Consider the following 24,692-nt stretch of genomic DNA (forward strand, 5'->3'; position numbering starts at 1 on the left):
GGGTCCTATTCTTGTCTGTCTTCAGCTGACTTCAGAATAGATTCTAGAATGAGGGGTTGTCTACGCTGCAGATTTCTGCACTGGGGTTTTAGCTCTTCTCTTTACTACTCTGTCCTTGCTCTTAAATGCCACTGAAAGTTCCCAGTTAATAACAGCTTAGCTTGAATTTAGTTCCCTTTTATTGTTAGCTAGAAGAGAGAAGCATTTCTTTTAGAAGGCTGCCTTTAGCAATTCACTGCGTTAACTTCTCTTTTATATTTTTACAAAGGAAAATGCTCTACTTTAGATTCAGAGTTGTCAGGCTTGAAATCGTCAGACAAGCTCCTCCTTGTAAGTGGCTGCTGTCTTGGATTAGCAGTATAGAAGCTTTTTTCCATAAGGTGGGGTTTCTAGTGAGAATTCCCAGCTTCATACTTTGGCCGTCTGTCTCTTCTTGTCTATGTGACTGTCACTTCTTTTCTGCTCTTTTTGTAGTAATCTTTATTTTCTCCTTCATTGAGTATTGACAGTATTTTCAGTGCTGTAAAAGTCAGAGGGCACAAAGGCCTTGCCCTCCTGGAGTTTGCTTTCTAAGTAGAGATGACACAACAGTACTGTACCTGCAGTGATCAAAAGGTAGCAGTATCATGTGGAGTGTTTCTTATTTGGACACAGTCTAGGGAGTCACTCGTACGTGGAAGGTTTTGGACAACCAACCCAGATCTGTGGGAACCAAACAGCTCAAACTGCTTAAATGGGTTACTAGTCGGTCACAATATCTGATGATTTCAAGTGACCACAAAAACTTCTACTTACAGTGCTTATCCCTTAGGTAACACTTAACATTTTAATACATTTCACAAGCAGTAACCCTGGGAATTTCCTATTACCTAGGCCTGGTCTACACTACGAAGTTAGTCTGACAAGTCTCCTTGCACTGACTTATTTGAGCAGGTGTCCATTTTCACAGTAAGCGCCCTGTTACAGTGCCGCAGTAAATCCACTTCCCCGAATGGCATGGAGCAGTGGCCAACCTACTGAGGTCCAGATAGTGCAAGTGTAGACAGTGCACAAACTGTATCAACCTGAAAAGTCCTCCAGTAGCTGTCTCATGATGTCCCATTCCCTGCAACAGTGACTGCTTTGGTCATAATTGTAAATGACACTGCACAGGGGTCACACAGACTGGAAGCACACACATTCCCTTGAAAGCCCCCTGCATGTTTTTTGAAATGCCTTTCCTAACCGCCCACCTTGGTGAGCACACCTAGCAGCACTCCTTTGTATGCCGCTGTCCAACTGACCATGGTGGCTCCGTGCTCTAGAGCAGTGCTCTTCACTATTTTTGAAGTAGGGGCCACTTTGGCAAAAAGCCTTCAATGTGAGAGCCACATCAACTACTAAATTAACACATTGCTTACTACTCCTTAATGTTGTAATGTTACAGAGCCACTCGTATAACTAAAACAATGTCTACTTGTACAATAAAACAATACTCCTTTTATAAAATAATAACCAGGGAAATATATGGAATTAAAAAGGCACCTGTGCGAGTAAACTTTTTAAGAGCAGAATAATGCAAAACTTACTTTAAAAACTGGGTGAGCGAAAGTGTGCCTCTTCCTCCTTGACTTTGTTCATGCAGTATTTGTAACCTGTCATTGCAATCCAAAGTAAGGCAGTCCAAATGTTCGTTGGTCAATTTGTTCCTCTGTTTTCTTTTCACTCCTCTGGTTGGGGGTGAGGGGTGTGGGAGGGGCTCAGGCTGGGGCAGAGGGTTGGGGTGCAGGGGTGATGGCTGTGGGGTGGGGCTGGGGATGAGGGGTTCATGGTGCAGGAGGGGGCTCAGGGCTGGGGCAGAGGGTTGGGATGCGGGGGGGGGGACGGGACGGACGACAGGGATGAGGAGTTTGGGGTGCAGGCAATCTGCCCTGGGGCTGGGGCCAAAGGACTCCTCCCCCCCCCCCGCTGCCTTCCCCCTGCTGGCAGACAGCACAGAGCTTCCAGGGAAGTGGCCCCTCTCTCCCCCTTGCCGGCAGGCAGCACGGAGCTCCAGGGGAAGGGGCCCCTCTCTTCCTCCTGCCAGCAGCAGGGAGCTCCGGGGCCGGGGAAGAGGCCCACAGCAGCCCTGCAAGCCCCAATTTGCTCCCCTCCCCAGTTCCTGCCCACCCCCTGTCTCTCTTCTCTCCAGGTCCTTGCTGCGTGGCCCTTTAGAGCTGCTGCATGGCTATTTATAGCATGCTGTATGGCTTAGAGGGAACTTAGCGAGCCGCACTTAGGGTGGATGGGAGCCGCCACTGGCTCATGGACCTTGCAGTGAAGAACACTGCTCAGTCTAGAGGCTCTTCTGCCTGGACTAGACAGGAGGTATTCGGTCTCCTGGGCCTGTGAGGAGAGGAGACTGTGCAGGCACGGTTATGGACCAGCTGTAGAAACACGGACATCTCTTAACAGATTACACAGGGGATGCAGGCAAAGGGCTATGACAGGGATCAGCAGCACTGCTGCAGAAAAGTGAAGGAACTGTGGCAGGCATATCACAAAGCCAGGGAGGCCAAAAATCGATCTGGTGCTGAGCCACTGACCTGCTGGGCTACATGCCATACTTGGCAGGGATCTCACCAGCACCCTGCAGACCACCATGGATCCCTTGGAGGAGCCCAAAGCAGAGACCCCTGCTGTAAACAGCGATGGATGGTGGGAAGAGACACAGCAGGGGGCTTCATCCATGCCTGAGCCATGACCTGTTTGGGACTCTGCCACAGTCTAGCCAGGCGAGCACTGATGAAGGGGAAGGGAACTCGGGTAAGTGTGTGCATGCATTTTTTTCCCTTTACAATGTTTAAATTTATAGATGGTTCCTGGCCCCTCCCCTAGTTAAAAAGACACAGGTTTAGACTTTTCACTGTTTTACTCGTACAAGAAGAGGTAGAGGAACAGCAAACAGAAGTAGAGTTGGCATCTGCTTTTCATTGCCCCTGTTGGGTTAGGTGTGTGGGAGCATGGAAAGCACTTCGTTTATGCACATAGGGATGTCCCTCTTACCCTACTGAAAGATCTCAATGAACATTTCCTGGAGATACTTTGCAATCTTCTCCCCAAGGTTTCTAGGGATGGCAGCCTTATTTCTTCCTCCATGGTAGGACACTTTCCCATGCCACTCCCCAATGACTTTGGCTGGTACCACTGCTGAGTAAAGAGGCTAGTGGCATACAGGCCTGGGCAGCTGTGGGACACCAGTAGCAGCTATGTTCTCTGTGTCTTTGTAACCCTCAGGAGTGAGAGATCTGCTAAAAACCATCACTGCCTGTTGAAAATAATGCTAATGTTCAGTGCCATTACCCTATACTCGTATCCAGGGAATAGGGATCAACATTTTATTGCTCTTCATGTTACAGAAAATCCTATCTCCCCATCCCCACCTCTGTTAGGTCATACTCACCCTGTCTGGGGCCGGAAAGCAGTGCTGTGCCAAGGCGCTCCAAAGCTGAAGTGTCAATAAACATTTCTTATTTAAAATGTTTCTGGAAATAGGGGAAGGGAGTTTTGAAACAGATCTTTGGCTTTCCATTGTGACTGTAAATCCAATGGCACATGTCTGTTTATATCAGCAGCTTCTGGCCCGAAGGTTTTGAGGGGTGCCCCCTCCACACTTGCCTAATGCCTGACCCTAATGAGGTGGAGAAGGAAGAGGACAAGGAAGGACGTGTTCTGAGAAATCCTGCAAGCCAGTGCTGCATTGGACCAGGAACCAAGGGCTTGGAGGATGACCAACAGCATGGAGAAAGAAAGAGGACAGGAGAAAGTTCCAGCAGGACAAGGAGAGGGAAGTGCACAAGGACATAAGAAGTCTTCTCAGGCAGCAAACCCAAATGCTGCAGAGCTTGATCCACTTACAGGTCCAAAAATCCCAGACTCCCCGCCATTCACTGTCTTTGGAGAACTCTGATTGCTGCTCCCTACACCCCCCAGGCCACATCCTCCCCCTACCACTCTACAACCAGGAAAACCATAGCTTCACCTATGCTGACCGATGAGAACCATGGCTGTTATATACGTAACCCCAATGGATTACATCTATGCACTGAAATGGACAGAAATGTTTGCTGCCTTCCCAATTTTAAAGTTCCACTCTGATAATTTGTTAAAAAAAGTGTATTACGTTGCCTGTGTATTTTTTACACATTGTGTTTTTCTTCACTGTTTTTCCCACTCAGTTATATTTTTGGAGAATAAAATTATCTTCAGTAGATCCCAACACATTGCAGAATGCATAGTGGTACTCAAATACAAGGTGCTTATAAGTGTACAGCGCCACATAATTCATAGGTTCAGGAAAACACCTCATCATATTTTTAAATGTACAGCAAACACTACACCATTCTTAGGAGCACCCAAAGTTCTCAGCCCAGAGCCTACTCCAGCACAGGATGCTACTGTCGGCTGCATTGCTCCACATTGGGCTTTTGTAATAGCCCTTGTGTCTGGCTGCACAAAGTCAGCAGACAGCCACTCCATCAGCCCCTTCTATCCTGGTGGCAGCTTTTCCCCCCTTTGCCTTACAGACAGTATGCAGGACAAAGCAGACACCTATAACCTTTGGGCTATTTTGCTCACTGAGATCCATTCTAGTGAGTAAATACCTCCTAGTGTCCCTTCAGTCTGCCAAAAGTATAGTCAACAATCCTGCGCCTGCTGAACCAGTAGGTGAATCTTTCCTTGGTGCTATTGAGGTGGTCAGTGGAGCAAGGGCTAGGGTGGGTCCCCCAGAATCACTACTGGCATTTCAACATCACCAGTGGTGATCTGTCAGTTGGGAAAGAATGTGCCCGCTTCCAGCTTTCTGAACAGTCCTGTGTCCTTAAAGATGTGAGCGTCATGCACCTTCTCTGACCAGCCCATGTTGAGATTGGTGAAGCATTCCCTGAGATTCACCAGTGCTTGTATAACCTTGGAAAACTAGCCTTTTCTATTCATGTACTCTGTGGCAAAGTGGGCTGGTGCCAAATGGGGATATGTGTGTTGTCTGTCATCCCAATGCCATTCAGGAACCACATTGCTGCAAATCCATCCAGTAGATCCTGCACATTGCCAAGAATGATAGGCCTGCATAGTAGGAGACGATTGACGGCCCTACACATTTGCATAACAATGGCCCCTACTGTGGATTTTCCAACTCCAAAATGATTTCTCACTGATCAGTAGTAATCTGATGTTGCAAGCTTCCAGAGTGTGACTGCCACTCACTTCTCCACTGTCAATGCAGCTCTCATTCTGGTGACCCTGCCCTGAAGGGATGGGGCAAGCTTGGTGCACAGATCCAGGAATGTGGCTTTTCATATCAGAAAGTTCTGTGGCCACTGCTTGTCCCAAATCTGCATTACAATGCAATCTCACCAGTGGGTGCTCATCTCTTGGGCTCAGAACTGGCACTCGACTTTCTATAGCTGCTCTGTGAATGCCACCAACAACCTGGAGTTGTTTGTTTGCTGTCTTCTGCAAACTGAAATCATGTCCCATGTTCTTATGGTCCTTTCTGTGTGTCTGAAAATACAGCATAATCATGCACTCTGTGTTTGCAGTGTTCATGAGACTCGTGCAGAGCTCTGCTCACTCCATGCTTCTGCCAGAGATGGCAGACACTGAGAAGCGTCACATGGGTTTGTGAGATTTTTTTTTAATAGTGTGAAAATTTGGGGATATGGATGACATTATGGTATGGAGAAAGTTGTATGGTAGGAACTTAACTTACAACATACTGTGAAAATTTCCCAAAAGATATTGTGCTGGACAGTGGCCCATGGGACACTGGGACATCTACCTTTGGCACATTGTGCTTTGCATTGACACAAGCACTTATGTTGAGTACGTGCTGTGCTGATGCAAGCAGCCAAGTATGTATGTGCTCCAGCAATATACAAACTTGAGTGGCTGTACTCTGACAACTTGCATCAACCAAAGTTTATAGTGTAGACATCGCCTTATGTAAATTGTTATCCTGTTCTTACAAATAGCGGTTGGGGGGACTGCAGAGAGGCGAAGTGACATGCCTAGTGTCACAGATGGTGTTCCTGTTAGAGATGTTTTAGAACATTGAACTAAAAATCATGTGATGATGAGGTGTGTGCTTAGCTGGCTCCTCAAATGGCTTTTGGCACATATTGGTGGGGAAGGCAGTTTGGATTTGTGAGAAGTGCATTCATGTGATAAGACTGAACTCAGCCTAACTATTGTGATTAACCAGGAAGTTCAGAGCTCTTTGAACTACTGTTTTGGACTCTCTCTAGAGCTGGAATTGAACACTGTCAGTTTGCACTTGAGTCACCTAGAGAATACATTTTTGTAACCAGAATGGGTAGAAACGAATGTTTATTACAAAAGAGATTTGCAAAGGCTTATTTAAATAGCTTGTGTCCTTTATTGCTTCTTTTTGATGAACAAAGAAGGCCCAAAAAGCTTTTTAAAGGTTATTTTTTTTTCTACTTCATTTTAAACATAAAGATATTGGGAACATCAATCCTCATCTTCCCTGTTTTTGTTGGAGTACCTGCAGGAGGACAAAAAGAAAGTTTGTGAGTTCTAATAACTAAAGTCACTGAATATTTAACAAAGACTTCTTGTATTCAAAATGTTAACAGGTCAGAGTTGAATCTGTATGAGCAAAAAACAAGAGTATTAAACAGTCTGACGACCAATCCCTTCCCCTCTTAACAGCTGAACTTTCACTCTCTTGCTGCATACAGTGTTGTCATTTATACTAGTTTTCTAGCCATCAACTCATCCAGCATAGTCGGGACCTGAATATTTAGTTAGGTTTTTTTCTTTTTTTTTAAAGACAGAAAAAGCATTTTTGAGAACCTCTTTCAGGCCTTCATTCTATATTCCATTTTCAGTGAAGCAAAAATAGGCGTAAGTCCAATTTTCTTTCCTTTGCAGGTCACCTTTAGCAAAGGTGAAAGTTTAGATTCTGGGGTATAACTCCAAGGAGTGGATTATTAAAATCTCTGGATGCAGAATCATGGAATACCCAGGGCATTGACAATGGAAGAAAGGAAAGTGGGGTGGTGGTTCAGGGTAGTGGAACTGGTGGATGAGGTCTTGAAGCCTTCCTCTTTCCACCCAAGCCAAAGCTGCCATTCATATAGTTCTCCTCTCTTTCTAGAGTTCCATGAGTCAACATCTTCAGATGTGGATGGCCTGTCTGTAGCTTCTTGGCTGTTTGTGATCTGGAACCCGCTGGTGTCTCATCCCAGTCCCTAGTGTAACAGTGGCTACTGAGAGCCATGAAGGTTGTACCAGAGAAGAATGCTGTGCGGATCCTGTGGGGCAGAGAACGTGGCACCCAAGCCTTGGGCGCTCAGCGGCTTCTGCAGGAGCTGGTGGAGGATAAAACCCGATGGATGAAATGGGAGGGCAAGGTAAGGTAATGGGGCAGAAGGACACATCTGGCGGGTGGGTTTGTCCCAGCAGGTTTGGAGGTGGGGATTTGAGATTAATATTTGTGTTTTTGTGGGATGTTCCACTTTGTGTCAGATATGGCCCCTGGATATGCTGTATCTGACCCATCCAGGTTCCTGGGTAGTGGGGAGGGGAGTGAGTTCTTTGTTCCTTTGGGGTCCCCTATGTTGTCTGTGTTTGGATAAGAGTTGAGACTGTGATCATATGGCACTCATGTTTCCTGCTCCATTGGCTTTTTCAGAAAGTTGAGCTACCAGACAGCCCACGTTCCACGTTCTTGCTGGCGTTCAGCCCAGATAGGTAACTGACTTCTATTTTGTTACTTGTTTAAACACATTGTTATGCCAGCAAAGGTTGTGGAGACTCGTGCCCCTTGAGAGATCAGGAGCTGGCAGCAGACATGAGACTTCAGGTCTCTGTGCTGCAGAGATGAAGAACATAAGCTATGCAGCCCATGATACACAGTTAGCACTTAATTTCGGAGTGCCTGTTAGAGTTGCATAGTGTTCAGGGAAGAGGCTCTGCCCAGCTGTTCTGGTTGTTAGGAGGAAGGTCTGGGGAGCAAATGGTGTCACGAAAAACTATACAGTGCCAATGAAGTACCAGTGCACTGAGCCAAATCTCAGAGTGCCTGCCTGAAGGAACTGACAGTCTAAAATCAGGACAGAATGATGCAGGATTAATGTCTTGGAAATAGGGATGATGGAGGGAGGTGAGGGCACAGCAGTGAGCGGGATGAATTGGAAAACGAGGGAAGAAAGCTCAGTGTCATTTGACCTGGGCCAGCTGGTGAGAGGGAGGAAGGATTTGGTTGTGTGCCGTATCTCTGAGCTTTAGTCCTTATGTATTCGTAGGGTTCTCTCAGCGACAGAGAATTGAGGGAGCCAGATTTCTAAAATGTGGATGTACCTCTGTCTGGGCTGCATCTGCATATTCTTAATACAAATAATAAATAATAATAATACTCTGATGGAGCTGGTTGAGTTAGCGCAACATGTTGTCTTGTCTCTCTTCTCGACCCTCCCCAGCATTAATTCTACCCTTTCCTTTTCCCAGGACCCTCATGGCTTCCACCCACGTGAATCACAATATCTACATCACAGAGGTGAAAACGGGCAAGTGTGTCCATTCTTTGGTTGGACATCGGCGCACACCGTGGTGTGTGACCTTTCACCCTACTATCCCGGGACTCATTGCTTCAGGGTGCCTAGATGGGGAGGTTAGAATCTGGGATTTACATGTAAGTCTCTCCTGAAACACATAAGTGTTTAGTATTTGTAGTGCAGCAATTTTGTCTGCGCTTGAAGCACCCAAACTTTGCCCAGCTGAGAACTGCTCTGGTGCAGCTTTCTGAGAACTGTACCAAATGTGTACAACAGAGCAGATTGCAGTCACCCCCTATGTCTCATATGGAGATGAAACTCCTGGAGACCATAAAGTTCCAACAAACTCTTTAGTTGATTTAAACGCCCAGGCCCCATGGCATGTTGGCTGTTGTCTCCTCTCCAGGCCACACATCTGTATTGATGAGTGGTGTGGGCCATATTTCAGAGCTCCACAGGGCTCTGGGGCTCACTCCATCTTAGTTCGTATAAAAAAAATTGCTTTTCTGTTGCTGGTCTTGTGGGGAATAACTTGCACTCTGCCCTAGGAAATGTGCTATGCCATTACTTTTGTTTTCTCCACTGATGACTTGCCCAGTGGTTGATGCACAGACAAATGATCTGTCTAGCAGAGTGCTCTGGAATGTGGTGTTCTACAGGCTATCTGAGACGCAACTACCTACGGCATGTCTGTGGTCACTGTTGCCAGGCGTTCTGTGTTCTGGCTGTAGATTCAGATGACAGTGTAAAATGAGAGTAGATGATGACTTTTTTTGTTGCAGAAGAAGTACAGCAGTTCCATGCTATATGTGGAGTTTTGGGGCTGGTCTGTGGCATTGACAGAGAAAACTAGTTGCCTAAAATTGTTGTGTGTTAAGTAGCTGATGATTTCCCCCTTTCCCACTCCAGGGTGGAAGCGAGAGCTGGTTCACAGACAGCAACAATGCCATTGCATCTCTGGCTTTCCATCCTACGGCTCAGCTCCTGCTGATTGCAACAGCCAATGAGATCCATTTCTGGGACTGGAGTCGTCGAGAACCCTTTGCAGTGGTGAAGACAGCCAGTGAGATGGAGCGAGTCCGGTGAGTGCTCATTCCTATGGGAGTAGAACACTTGTACTTCCAGCATGAGAAATGGCATGGTGTGGAGGAATATGTAGCAGTCTCTCTGGGGCAGAGGACACTCGGAAGGTAACTGCCCCTCCACCCTGACCTTGGTTTCAGCTACTTGGAGCATTGTCTTGCCTTGTTCTCAGTGCTCCTGCTCAGTTCGTGGATCAGTGACTGTGGACAGTAAAACTAAAGGAACAAGATTAGATCAGAAATATGAACAAATGTAAGTTAGGCTGTTGTGTGCTATGGGATCCTTCCCAACTCTACCACAGGGTTGGCATTTGTAAGACTGATCTTCAGATTTCATTAGCAACACAGGGTTAAGTATGATTGTTCCTAGGATGGGAAAAGGGCTGGCTCTGGCTTTTTTGCCGCCCCAGGCAAAAAAGCACGCTCCCCCCCCCCCCCCCCACGCACGGGGAGCGCAGCAGGGGAGGGCGGCGAGCCCGGCCGCAGCCCCGCTCTCCCCGGGTGAGCGCCGCCCCCCTCCAGGTGCCGCCCCAAGCACATGCTTGGAGTGCTGGTGCCTGGAGCCGGTCCTGGATGGGAGAGCCAGATGCTGTGGGAAGATGACTTTCTACCCTTGGAGTCAGTACTGAATCAATACTCCAGCATGATGCTAAATGGTGCTATGCTGCTGGAGGTTCTTTCTTTTGAATGACTTAAAAAATATGGTCCTGACAAAAATCCATGGTCATTAAAGATCCCCAGGCACTTCCACAAGAGATGTTAACACCTTTCTTTCCTGGCCAAATTCTAGGGTACTTATTTTATGTTGCCATAAATTTCCCTAGCAGTTGCAGTTGGATACAAGAACTCCCTCTCCTAAACTGTTGCGTAGGATTGCTGCATGCTGTTGAACAGCTGCAGTCTTCACCTTGGAGGTAGCTATATTTTAGGGGTGGATGAATAAGTCTTAATACATGACAATACATGTAAAACTTCCTACTCGAATAAACCCATGTGTGAAGTCTGTTATCCCTGGAACATCTGGTTTTCTTTGTCAATGTGAAATGCCAACTGACAACTAAGCCTCCGACTCTGTTCTTGTTTCAGGCTGGTACGGTTCGATCCCTTGGGACACTACTTGCTCACAGCGATTGTCAACCCTTCCAACCAACAGGTGAGAATAATATCAATCAAGGTGCTCTGTGCTAACCACAGCCTGTTGCTAGGCCGTCTGATGCTTTGTTTAAAATTGGACGCCTTCCTAAGTTCAGAGTTGTGTCTCATCTAAATCTGTCACATGGTCACACCGGAACATGCACAAGTGACGTTAACAAATAGGGGCTGGGAGATTAAAAGTATAGACAGTGACTTCCATCCTGATCCTGCTGCAGGATGAGGGGCTGCAGAGCCATCCCTGCTACATTTGCAAAGGCCTCCTTGGCACTTTTCATGAAATCCTGCTGAAGAATTTTGCTGCAACTTCACTGCCCTTGATTAGGCTGTAGAACTGTTAGCCAGAGCCCCACAGTGGCTGAATCTGCCAGGTGCTGACTTCCTTTTTTGGTGTGGCTCATTTATTGTGGAACTGCAAGGTATGGGGTTTGTCAGGGTCCATACAAGGCTTCCTTAAGGATTAGGAGCTAGATAGCTTCATGCAACCCAAGGATAGTGTCTCTGCTTTCCTTTTGGAAGAAGTTTGTGTCCTTATCTGTCTATGGGCTGTAACTGGCTTCCCTTTGTTCACTTACGTGTATAAAATCATAGACATGTAGGTCTGGAAGGGACCTCCAGAGGTCGTTAAGTCCAGCCCCCTACACGGGGGCAGGACCAAGTAAACTTAGACCATCCCTGGCAGGTGTTTGTCCAACCTGTTGTTAAAAATCTCCAGGGATGGGGAGCTTATTCCAGAATTTAACTACCCTTATAGTTAAGTTTTTCCTAATATCTAACCTAAATCTCCTTTGCTGCAGATTAAGCCCATTACTACTTGTCCTACCTTCAGCGGACATGGAGAAAGTTGGTCACCATCCTCGTTATAACAGCCCTTAACATATTTGAAGACTGGAGTCAGGCCTCCCCTCAGTCTTCTTTCCTCAAGTCTAAACGTGCCTAAACCTTTCCTCATAGGTCAAGATTTCTAAACCCTTTATCATTTTTGTTGCTGTCCTTTGGGTTCTCTCCAATTTGTCCATATCTTTTCTAAAGTGTGGCACCCAGAAGTGGACACAGTACTGCAGCTGAGGCCTAACCAGTACCAACTGAAGCGGGACAATTACCTGCCACTTCTTACATACAACATTCCTATTAATACATCCCAGCATTATAGAGCTTTTTTTTTTCCCCCAATGCATCACGTTGTTGACTCTCATTCAATTTGTGGTCCACTATAATCCCCAAATCCTTATCAGCTACCCAATTATTCCCCCTTTTGTAGATCTGCATTTTTTCCCCCTCCCTAAATGAACTATTTGCACTTATCTTTATTGAATTTCAACTTCTTGATTTCAGACCAATTCTCCAATTTTTAAAGGTCATTTTGAATTTTAATCCTGTCCTTGCAATCCATCCCAGTTTGGTGTCATCTCCAAATTTTAGAAGTGTACTCTCCACTCTGTTATCCTTGTCATTAATGAAAATATTGAATAGTACCGGACTTGCCCTCCCAATGTGACAGCAAACTATTGATGACTACTCTTTTGAGTACAGTCTTTCAACCAGTTGTGCTCCCACCTCATAGTAATTTAATCTACACCATGTTCCCTAGTTTGCTTATGAGAATGTCATGTGGGACTGTGTCAAAAGCATTATTAAAATCAAGATATATCACATCTACTGCTTCTCCCTGTCCACTATGGAAAGCAACCCTGTCAAAGAAGGAAATTTTGGTTTGGCATGATTTTTCTTGAGAAATCCATGCTGGCTCTTCCTTATAATAACACTTTTATCCTCTAAATTGGTGGTTTAATAAATTGTTCCTGTATCTGTCCAGCAATTGGAGTTAGGCTAACTGGTCTATAATTCCCCAGGTCCTTTTTGTTTCCCTTTTAAATGATTTTAATGATTCCCTTTTTAATGATAGAACCTTTCTCCAGTCCTCTGGGACATCACCTGTCCTCCATGAGTTCTTGAAGATAATTGCTAATAGTTCTGAGGTTGCTTCAGCAAGTTCCTTAAGTACTCTAGAATGAATTTCATCAGACCCTGGTGACTTGAATACATTCTAATGTACCTAAACATTCTTTAACGTGTTGTTTCCCTATTTTTGGTTTGCGTTCTTTCCCCCTTGTTGTTAATATTAATTGTGTTAATCTGGTAACCATTAACTTTTTTAGTGCAGACTGAAGCAGAGTAGGTATTAAACACCTCTGCCTTCTTGATGTTATCAGTTATTAGCTCTCCTTCTCCACTAAATACTGGACCTACGCTTTCCTTCATCTTTCTCTTGGGCCTAATTTATTTAAAGAGCTTCATATTGCCTTTTATGTCCCTGCTAAGTGTAACTCATTTTGTGCCTTAGCCTTTCTAATTTTTGTCCCTATATTCTTGTTGTATTATCTTTTCTCCTTAGCAATTCATCCATGTTTCTACTTTTTGTAAGATTCCTTTTTGATTTTTCAAGTCATTAAAGAGCTCCTGATAGCACCATATTGGCCTGTTTCTGTTCTTCCTATCTTTTTCACATCAGGATAGTTTGCAGTTGTGCCTTTAATATTGTCTCCTTGAGAAACTGCTAGCTCTCCTGAATGCTTTTATCCCTTACATTTTCTTCTCAGCACCAAGTTTTTTAAAGTCTGCTTTTTTTTTTTTTAAGTTCATTGTCCTTATTCTTCTGCTGTCACTTCTTCCTTTCCTTACAATCATGAAATCTTTGACCCCAAGTTGCCTTCCACCTTCAGATTCACAACCAGTTCCTCCCTGCTGGTCAGAATCCAGTCTAAATTGGCTGTTTTCCTGGTTACTTCCTCCACTTTCTGAAACAAAAAGTTGTCCCTGGTACATTCCAAGAACTTACTGGAAATGCTGTGTTTTTCCATATTAGTTTTCAAACAGCTCTCTGTGATGTTTAAAGTCCCCCATTACTACCAGGTCTTGTATTTTGGATATTTCTGTTATTCTAGAAATACCTTATCCACCTCCAGACCCTTACCATTGTTACCCTTTATTCTCTCCCCCCCCCCCCCCCCCGCTGTCCCCCCCCGCTGTCCCCCTCACTCAGAGACTTTCAAATGATCTGCCTCTCACCTCCTTCTGGACCTCAGAACAAATGTATATATTCGTGATGTATACTGCAACACTTCCTCCTTTTTCCCCCTGCTGGTTCTTCTTGAACAGGCTATACCCCTCTATTCAATATTCCACTCATGAAATTTACCCCATTAACTGTCCCCAGTTTACTCAATTAAGTCTTAATTTAGCTTATTTACTAATACTTCCAGTTCTTCCTGTTTATTCCCCATACTGCTTGCATTTGTGTATAGACATCTAAGATGTTGAGTAGATTCCCCCTACTGATTTCCCTCTTGTTGCTCTTATGATCCTATTGTAATTTTCCATGTCTTCCCCCCCGCCCCCAACATATAGTCTTTTTTTTTTTTTTTTTTTTTATGCCCATCTATGGGCTTTTAACACCTGTCCCCTTTAACACTAGTATGGGGTTCTGCTGTGAGGTGACTGAGCTCTGGTGATTTCCTTTGCAGAGTGACGAGGAGGTGGAGATCCCTGTGGATAGCACAGATATACCACATTATCGCCAGCGCTCTATTCTCCAGTCTCAGCCTGTGAGGCGTACGCCCCTCCTCCACAACTTCCTGCACATGCTGTCCTCACGCTCCTCTGGCATCCAGGTGGGAGAGCAAAACACTGTGCAAGATTCTGCCACCCCATCCCCACCACCTCCACCACCCCCACCACCTCCACCACTGCCTCCGGCCAGCGAGAACACCAGAGCAGCGGCCTACACCAGGCTCCGTGAGCGTGTCAGTTACCCCACAACAGAGTGCTGTCAGCACCTGGGGATGTTGTGCCTTTGCAGTCGATGCTCTAGTGCAAGACTTCCTTCTTCTCTCTTCCCGCATCAGGAAAATGCCCCCTCCACTTCCTCTGGGGCCACTGGCACTTCCTTTTCCTCTGTGCAGACAGAGCCATACCAACCCCCAGAGCAGGCATCCACAGCGCAGCAGGAGCAGGGTCTGCTTAACAGGCCTTCTGCTTTCAGCACTGTTCAGAGCAGCACTGCTGGCAACACCCTACGCAACCTTAGCCTGGGCCCCACTCGCAGATCCCTCAGTGGGCCCTTGTCAGGCCATCCCTCCAGGTACCAGTCTGCAAGAGAGATGGCATCTGGCTTAGGAGGGTCCGACTGGACTAGAACAGTGCTGAACATGGGCTCTCGCTCGGAGTTGGAAGCCATGCCTCCACCTAGAACCAGTGCCTCTTCAGTGAGTTTGCTGTCAGTGCTCAGACAGCAGGAGGGAGGTTCCCAGTCCTCTGTGTACACATCTGCTACAGAAGGGAGGGGCTTCCTGGCACCAGGGGCTGAAGCAGACAGCAGCGGTAGTGCTGGCCCAAGCAATCCAGCCAGCATCCGCAATGAGCTCCAGTGCGACTTGAGACGGTTCTTCTTGGAATACGACCGACTTCAAGAGCTAGATCAAGGGATTGGTGGGGAGCCCAGCCAGTCGCAACAGGCTCAAGAAATGCTCAACAACAACATTGAGCCTGATAGGCCGGGTCCCTCCCACCAGCAGACTCCACATAGCAGTGAAAACAATTCCAATTTGTCTCGGGGCCACCTGAACCGCTGTCGCGCCTGTCACAATCTGCTGACCTTTAACAATGACACGCTACGCTGGGAAAGAAGCACACCCAGCTATCCATCGGGGCAGGTCCAAAGCACATTTGACGGCGTGCCACCAAGCAGCAGCCAGGCGCAGCCTGCAGAGAGAACCGAGGGCAGAGCTCCTACCTCTAGCAGGCTGCAGCTGGGAAGCTCTTCCAACTCGCAGGAGGAAAGGACCGTGGGAGTGGTCTTTAACCAGGAGACAGGGCACTGGGAGAGAGTTTACAGCCAGTCAGCTTCGAGCAGACCTGGGAATGTATCACAGGAGGCCTTAAGCCAGGAAATGCCTGAGGAAAGTTCAGAGGAGGATTCACTCAGGAGGTAAGACACATTTTTTCCATTGTCTTCCTCTTCAGTCTGTTGTTAAACCCTTCCCATCTAGTCTGAGCTGCCAGGTGCTTCCAGAGTAGACCCTTTCATTTCTTTGGCCCTCTGTGATATCAAAGATGAGCTATCCCCCTCCCCCCCAATCTTCAGTAGGCATTACTGCTGTATCAGAGGTAACTTCTGAAGGTGTGTCTGTGGGGAGGGATGAGGGAAGAGACCCTGCCCATTAAAGGGAAGGGTGGACTGTCCAGAGGGTGGAGCAGGGAGAGAGAGGATGTTGAATAGCACAGGGGCAAACTGTGCTCTCGGGAGTGGTCTGACTGAGACACTATTGGCATGTCTGGGCATGGAGTGTACTGCAATGTCCACTTTACAGCATTCAACCGATATACTATGGTGACCGCAGCATAGGCAATGCCCACCTTGGCACAGAGCAATCATGAGCAACAGCATTGATGGTTTATTTCCTCAGAATAGTGTGTCCTGCGAAGAGTGGCCCAGAGACTGCAACCATAGGGGTGGGAAGGTGAAGGAACTTCATCTTGGAGCTACATCAGGGTGGGCTGTGCAGTGGCCTATCTTATCTTAAAGGGGAAGGACTGCACTTCCAGTCTGGTTTTGAATACATGGCCTTTATTAAACCAATGCAGTTCATATTCGTACCATGAGAAACACTTCTTCTTGTGGCATTGAGCAGGTAGGTGACTGAAAAACATTTTCAGAGCCTGAGCCTTTACAGAGAGCCCATTATGCTGAATCTGGCATTCAGAGCTCAGCCTGAGAGTATATCTATGCTCTGGATAAGAGAGTCCTCTTAATCACCCCCAAATTTAGTATGTGCAGTACTAGAAAGTGAGTTTCTTACAGACTTCAGATGTGGCAAGTGGAGCAGAGCAGCTCAATTGAATCTGCACTTCAAACGCTGTCTGGGCTGGCTCATATTGTTGGTCCAGCCACTCTGATATATTACATAGGAGTTGCCATATTGGGTCAGACTGATGGTCTGTCTAGTTTGGCATCTTGTCTGTCAATGGCTTGTACTGGCCACTTCAGAGGAAGTTTGTCTAATGCTTTCTGCGACAATGGCTGTTGCCTGATGCCTTTAGAGGAAGGTGAAATCTCCTACTTTGATACATGTAACCAGCTGAGCAGTATTGTTCATAGGGGTGTTTGATGGAAGAAAATTCTCTTCTTTTCCTTCTCTCAGGTAATCAGCAGGTAATCCGCTTATTCTCAGAAGCAGGAGCTGTGATTATCTCAATTATTATTTATTTGTATAGCAGGTGGTAATGGTGATGAAATTATTCTGCTCTTTCTAAATCCCTGCTCCAGTTTTTCACTGTCTGTATGACTGACTCCCACAAGATGACTGCATGATGGTGATGATTACTTCCTTTCTTGGTCTTAAATTTACTGGGCAATGATTTTAAGTAAATACCCTCTGGCCTCATATTCTAGGAAAGAGGAGAAAAAAGGGGGGATTGATTAGTTTTTGTTACAACATTATAACTGACACTCAAGTGTGTTTTACTCATCTCCTTTCTTGGCAAAATAATGCCCCTCTCTTAATTTCTCCACTGTACAACTATCTATCTTAGTTTCTGTTCTCTGGGCCAATTCAGTGTTGTCTCAGTAGAAGTAACAAGGTGAAATTAAAAAAAAAAAAAAAAAAGGGCGCTCAGATCACTCTGGCTAGGAGACATCATAGGCTGTTATATAGTCCAAGGGGAGGGGTTTTGAGCCACCTAATGTGTCACTTAAAACTGCACTGGAGCGTACACCACAGGGAGCAATCCTGCTCTGGTTCCCAGGGGGTGGATTAGTTGTGACCTCATAAGTCTTTTTTTCATCTCTGATTCCTGTGCTCCAATATGGGCCGTTTTAGCTGTCACAGATGGTTGTTACTGCTGCGCTGTGGCTGTAGCAGCTGTGCACAGTCAGTCACCCAGTCAATCATTCACCTGTGCAAACAGATGCTTCTTGCCAAGGTAAATGAATTTGGAGCAAGCAGTCTTATGCTTGGGCTTGCTTTGGAATTCGTTCCATGGGATTCCTATGGCAAGGAGCCCTGGCAGAGCTCCTGTTTGAAGAAACTGCTAAGAAGCCATACTAGGTACTGTGCTTTCTTGTAAGTCCCTGTCTCCTGCATCTGCCATAAGACTCTTTCTCCTTCAGGACTGTTCTTATGGGTTCATTCACACCTAACAGGAAGTGAATGTGAACCATAAAACAATGGGGCCAGAGTGCTGGATTGGCTGAACCGTGAGTATAAATCAGCATTAAATGCTTTATGCAGTTAGGCTGGAACAAGCTCATTTGGCTGTTCTTAAGTCAGGGAAGTGTCATAAAATCTCGTTACCAAAAAAAAGGGTAACCCCAGAGTGGGGTGGGCATCCTACAACCCCCCCTCCCCCATTCACTATTCCAAAATTTACAAATATATTCCTGTTCAGAACAATGGCAAGCCAGCTAATGCTCACCCACTGATTTGCCCTTCCCTGGCATAGGATGGACCCCCACCCAACCTCCCTACCTCCATGCTCCCAGGTCTGGTGAACACCAGAGCCCAAGAACAGGGAACACTAATGCAGGTTCTTCATAACTGAATTCTAAGCCCCCTTTCATTAAAGTATCAAGGTGCAGATTAGGGCTAGAAGAAATCCCTGTGCTAGCTAGCTAGTTGGTTTCTCATAATCTTGTTCACTTCCTTGTTTCCCCAGCAGCTGTCACTGTTGGGCAGTAGAGTTCTATATGCAGTTTGTCTGGAAACCTAGGCTAAAGCAGGACCAGAAGGTGTTGTGTGTTTCATTCACCATCTGTGGGTGGGATCGATTTCCTTGACCTGGCTTGTCTGGCACAGAAGTAACTTGCTAGGGAAGTCGTTGCTGCAGAGGGTCAAAGAAGTTAATGAGTAATTAATAAAGATTGGCCCTTTCTGGGTTCTGTTGCTGCCTTTATGCCAGGTGGGGAGTGAAGCGTTCTGCTTTTTCTGATGTTGCTGGACTAATTAGTTTGGGCTAATAATGAGGACATTAATAAGCATCTAATGAGGTTTTCCCTGACTGACAGCTCTGGCATCATTTGTTAACAGAGACACGTCACTGAGAACTCTATTTAGCAGAGTGTATTGGCTCTCACTTGGCTTGGTATGATGACAGGACAGGCAGCCTGACTGCTGCATTCAGCTTTCGCTTTCCAAGTGAGTTGATGGGGCCTTCTGTCAGGGTTCAGATCTGCACTTTTAGCTGCTGTGTGATGAGCTCAATGATAAAAGAATTTGTGAGGAAAAAAGAATTCTGGAGGGGGGATTTTAGAGAGAGAGAGAGAGAGAGAGAGTCATTGACTGTCCTAAACAGTAGTGGGTGAAATTTGGGCTTCAGTTTCTCAACTATTCTCCAGGTCAGTGCATCTGATAGATGATATATTTGTCATACGTACTTCCACCAGGTATTTTCTCTACCTGTCTTGGATATCAAGGTGGTGGGAGTCTTAGAAGTATCTGAATGCTTACATGTGAACTTTGTTACTGCATCAAGTGATAAAGGAGGCTGTTGGCAAAATTTGAATGAAGGGGAAAATAATTGAGACACAGATGCGTTCTATTTTAACTTCCTGATAACCCTCAAGATTAGCCTGTTTCGTCTATAGTTCTAGTGACTGAAAAGTCAGATAAAATTCTGTTCAAGCCATCCCTATCAGGCTGGCCAATGGAGGATTGTTACCTAGGAACTGCAATAGTGGATGAGGGAGATGGTCCATCTAGCCCAATAGCCTGTCCCTGAGAGTTGCCAGTACCAATTTTTTCAGAGAACAGTGCATGAAATCCTTGGAGTGGACTATTATGGAAGTTTCTTCCTAACCCCCATCAGTAGGGCCCTACCAAATACAAGGCCATGAAAAACATGTCACGGACCGTGAAATCTGGTCTCCCCCCATGAAATCTGGTCTTTTGTATGCTTTTACCCTATACTGTACAGATTTCACGGGGGAAACCAGCGTTTCTGAAATTGGGGGTCCTGACCCAAAAGGGAGTTGCAGGGGGGATCAGAAGGTTATTTTAGGGGGATTGTGATATTACCAACCTTACCTCTGCGTTGCTTTCAGAGACGGGCAGCCGGAGAGTGGCAGCTGTTGGCCGGGCACCCAGCACTGAGGGCAGTGCCCCGCCAGCAGCAATGCAGAAGTAAGGGTGGCAATACCATACCATGCCATCCGTACTTCTGCACTGCTGCTGGCGGTGGCTCTGCCTTCAGAGCTGGGAACCCAGCCAGCAGCCACCGGCCTCCAGCCGTCCAGCTCTGAAGGCAGCACCACCGCCAGCAGCAGTGCAGAAATTAGGGTAGCAGTACTGCAACCCCCCTACAATAACATTGTGATGCCCCCCCAACTCCTTTGAGTCAGGACCCCTAAAATTACAACACCATGACATTTCAGATTTAAATAGCTGAAATCATGAAATTTATAATTTTTTAAAAATCCTATGACCGTGAAATTGACCAAAATGGACTGTGAATTTGGTAGGGCTCTCCTCATCAGTTAGTGGTTGGTTTTTATTCCCTGAATTAAAAGGGTTTATATACCCCCTTATTTCTTTGTTTGATGTAATTGATGATCTAGCTGTTTATATAATTGTCTAATCCTTCTTTGAATCTGGTAAACCTTTGGCTGTACTGAAATTCCTCTTTTGGTCTCGTCTTCAGAGTTTTGTATATTATAGTTTTGTTTAAAGATTTTCATGTGAATTTAGTGCTGGTGTAAGGTGCTGGCTTGATGACCTCCGAGGCCAGAATCTGCTTGCCCTGCTGCATCTGTTCTAGGAAAAGCTTCTGCCATGTGCCGTCCCCTGCCATTTTGCCTCAAACCTGACCCAGTGAGACCACTCCCTAAGAAGAGTAAAAAAACAAACAAAAAAACCCCTCAGTCTCCATGGCTCATTCAGTCCCTGGCTACTCCTCACATGACCAACCATCATGAGTCTGACAGTGGTTTACCTATCTTGGCTGGATTTGGACTAGCAATCTATAGATGAAAGAGGCACTTTATCCCATTACCAATGACCTGAGCCAGCCTGTCCAGTTTGAAATGACTCCTTGATTCCTGTGTTCGTGCTTTATCCCTTCCATGGGCATGTCTACACTACAAAGTTAAGTCAACCTATGTTAGGTCAACTTATAGCTACTGCAGTAATTACTTTGGTGGTTCATGTCCATACTACCCTCCTTCTGGCAATGGTGTTTATCCTCACCAGAAGCACTTCCACTGACTTAAGAGGGGCAGTATGGGGGGCTGAGAACCAGGGTTCTAAACTCCATGCGCAGCCCCCTGCTGAGAGCCCGACTGCCACCTCGAACTCTCGGCTACCCTTGCCTCCTCCAGGAGTCCAGTAGGGAGGCTTGGTTTAGGCAGGGAGCCTGGGGGCAACCCAGCTGGGAGCCCGGGGGAAGCCCAACTTGGCTTGTAGTGGGGAGCCCCTCACCTACCCCAGGATGACAGCCTGAGCTGAGAGCCAGGCTGGAGCTGTGAAATTGACAAGAATGACAGCCAACCACCAATGTAAGTAACCCACAGTGTCTATATGGACACTGCATCGCCCTACCTACACGTAAGCTCTACGCCTCTGGTGGAGGTGGAGTTATGTCAGTGTAGTAGGGCACTTACTTCGGTGGGAGCAAGGCTATAGTGTGGACACTGATAGACTTCGGTTGACGTAAGCTGCCTTACGTCAACCTAATTCTATAGTGTAGACCAGGCCCAAGAGGAAACTTTTTTCATTGTCTAGATCCTACCATTAAAAAACTTGGTCTGTTATTCAGCCCAAGTTTTTCCCCCATTCCTGGTATTCATGCCCCCTCAGACCTTGGCATAACTAATTCCTTTCCCTGTGTTAGAAGAGGGAGCATAAGTTTTCCCTCACTCAGCTGTTTGGTTTGGCAAGTAGGGAGATGGAAGGGGCAGTAGACTGGAGATTATAGAAAGAGAAAATAAGAGATGCTATGAGGAAAAATGAGTTGTCAAATCTATCTAAACCCCTAGCAGTCTCACTGACCCAGATAAAGGTTCAGCCACACACTGGGATGGATTGTGACCTGGGTGGGATCTACTCAGCCTCCTTCCAGCTATTCCTGAGGCTTGTATCTGGGTTTGTGTGTTAGAGAAGCCAGCAATATGTGACATCTCAGCGCTCTTGTGTAAAATAATCCACCTGCTTAGACTGCAGAGTTGACCAGATTGAGGTGGGAGGGAGAGACTTGCTTTTATCTGTGGACATTGTGTGTATGAAGATAACTGCAACTGTAGGCAGGCTCTGGAAAGGGGGTGGGGGGGGAGAGGATCTAGACAGGCTGGATAAAATAAATTAAAAATTGGAATTTTTGAAAATTCATCTTTTAACATAGAGTGACGATTTCAAATAGGTTTATTTTTTAAGGCCTACATTTACATTTTTATTGAAATCACTTAAATTAAATTTAAAAATATTCAAGCAGTTCATATTTGCTGAAGTTTTAAAGAAAGTCAAACCACTGAACTAGTGGAAGTCACTGGCTAAAAACCTGGAACCAGTTTGTTGAAGTGCTAAACCAGCATTTGATCCAGTAGCTTCTTCTGCAGGTGCAGAGTATTTTCTTCAACTAGTTCAGTTCAATGACTAGCTCATTCAAAGTTGAGAAACCAATTAATTGCCAGTTGAAGAAGCAGGGAAGGTTGTTTGCCTCTTCCAGTCTTAATAAACGCAAGGTGCGAGAGTATAAGACCTACTAGTTCTAAAGAACATGATGACCAAAAACAGTCAGTTCGTTTCACTGACTACAGATAATACAGTGGAACCCCATTTATCTGATCTAATTGGGACCGGGACCAGATTGCATAATCAAAAATCCAGATAATCCGGAGAATAGGCAAAGAGCTTCAGCCCTACGTGGCGGGGCTTCAGCGGTCAGCTCGGTTCAGTTAATATAGAGAGCTGGGTAATGGAGGTTCGGATAAACGGGGTTCTACTGTACTTCCTTTGTTTAAACAGTTCATTTTAAATACAAAACATGTTTTGATAAATATTTTTCTTATATATCAGCACATTTAAGGTAGTTTTGTTTAACTAATAAACAACTTAAGAATGCTGCTTTTGTGCATTTTTGATTGAATTCAAATTTCCAACTACAGCTTGACACTGATCACAAATAAAAAAGACAATAATAATGTAGTAAATTAGAAATACATCATTCACCATTTTCTAACATAAAATATGTAAAATTTAAGAATATGAATAAGCGTATATTAAGCTGTATAATTACTTATAAGTGTGTATAAATATAGCATAGCCTACTGGTTAACAAAAAGAAATACCAAATAATACCAACCAATTAGAATGAATTTTCTTTAGGAAACTAAAGTTCATACGCAAAATAAGATTAAAATTGATTATTTAAATCAAGGTTTCCTGCTTGCTGATTTATGTCATGATTAAAATTGGTGGTTTAAAACACTGATTTAAACCAATCCACCTGGGTTTTGGGTAAGATTTTGTCCTCTCATAGAATTCATAGAATATCAGGGTAGGAAGGGACCTCAGGAGGTCATCTAGTCCAACCCTCTGCTCAGAGCAGGACCAATCCCCAGACAGATTTTTGCCCCAGATCCCTAAGTGGCCCCCTCAAGGATTGAACTCCTAATAACCCTGGGTTTAGCAGGCCAATGCTCAAACCACTGAGCTATCCCTCCCCCAAGTGGCTGTGGTCTGGATTGTGGCACCAGTGCTGCTCGTAAATATGAACATGAAGTTCAGTGCATTAACTGCCTGAACTCCCCACAAGTGTTTTGCCCATGTGTGTCTTTCCCTTTCTATGGGACAGCTGTGAATGCTTTTCATGTTCCTGATGGGTGATGAAGTCAAACCCACCTAAGCTCTGTCTGCTGCTTCTGGCAGTGGTGTGGAGAGCTCAGGAGCAGGACTGGGGGATGAGATGGTGTGGGAACAAGTTAGAGAGAGTCTTGTGCTGACTTGACAGTACTGACCCTTCTGCCCATGTCTCCAATTCCCATGTGTTCTGCATTCCCCTCAGCAACATTCAGATTCCTGTCTGCAAATGTCTTTTATGCCTTGAGATCTGCAAAGAAACATCCCATCCTTCTAGTTTCCCTTTAGATTTCCTGGGTGTTACTTGGTTTCCATATTGCCTTCCTGCCACAAGGGGGTAATGTTGCTGCTGCTCACTGCTTTCCTGCAGTTCATTACAGTACCCAAATGTCTCTTGGAATGCCTGTAGAAAAGAAGAAAATGTGGTTTGAGACTCCTTTTCCTGAGTCTTAAATTACAGCTTCTGATCTCAGAGTTACTATGGGTCTACAAGTGTTTCCCATTACAGTAGAGAAAAAAATCTATGGGGTATATATGGGGAAAATGTGTGTCATGGATAGGGAGTGGGAAGGAAGCAGGTGGTGTTGGCTTGTATGTGAAGACTCTGTTGGGAGTACAATAGGGTGACCAGATGTCCCGATTTTATAGGGACAGTCTCGATACTCAGGGCTTTGTCTTATATAGGCGCCTGTTACCACCACTTCCACTCTGCGCCCCCGTCCTGATTTTTCAGGCTTGCTCTCTGGTCACCCTAGAGTACAAGGAAGAAGCAAGTGCTTTGCTTCTGATGAAAGTGTGCTCATAGAATAAAGTGAGTTAGAACTACAACCCTCCCCCCCCCCCCCCCATCCAATGCCATCTAATTTGTCGTGCCCTCCACACCTCTGGCCCTGAGGGTACGGCAGGTGTGTCGGTATAGGCTGTATTCTCTAGGGCTTTGCTCACTTTAAATAGCTTCCACTCCTTCCCTAGGAGACTGCTCTATAATCCATGTTAAGTGATATTTTTCCTCTTGTGTCTGAGGAATGGCTGGCAGCTTGTGATAGGGGCTGGCTGGTCACCTTAAACGGAGT

General features: G+C 45.7%; 1 protein-coding gene across 5 annotated transcripts in view; it reads left to right on the plus strand.

Moving 5' to 3' along the window:
- Nucleotides 1-7,150: 7,150 nt before the first annotated feature.
- AMBRA1 (autophagy and beclin 1 regulator 1) overlaps nt 7,151-24,692 on the plus strand; it is a 162,295-nt gene continuing 144,753 nt past the window's right edge. For 3 of the 5 annotated variants that reach the window (XM_065402402.1, XM_065402403.1, XM_065402404.1), the window contains exons 1-7: nt 7,151-7,397; nt 7,679-7,737; nt 8,494-8,677; nt 9,450-9,622; nt 10,709-10,775; nt 14,299-14,445; nt 14,737-15,761. In XM_065402402.1, coding sequence (XP_065258474.1) covers nt 7,263-7,397; nt 7,679-7,737; nt 8,494-8,677; nt 9,450-9,622; nt 10,709-10,775; nt 14,299-14,445; nt 14,737-15,761 — 1,790 coding nt within the window. In that variant the 5' untranslated portion in view covers nt 7,151-7,262. Of the gene's footprint in view, nt 7,398-7,678; nt 7,738-8,493; nt 8,678-9,449; nt 9,623-10,708; nt 10,776-14,298; nt 15,762-24,692 lie in introns of all 5 variants that reach the window. The other 2 variants (XM_065402400.1, XM_065402401.1) reach the window with 1 other exon arrangement.

Source organism: Emys orbicularis, chromosome 4 (assembly GCF_028017835.1).
Source record: "Emys orbicularis isolate rEmyOrb1 chromosome 4, rEmyOrb1.hap1, whole genome shotgun sequence".
Classification (NCBI taxonomy): Eukaryota; Metazoa; Chordata; order Testudines; family Emydidae; genus Emys; species Emys orbicularis.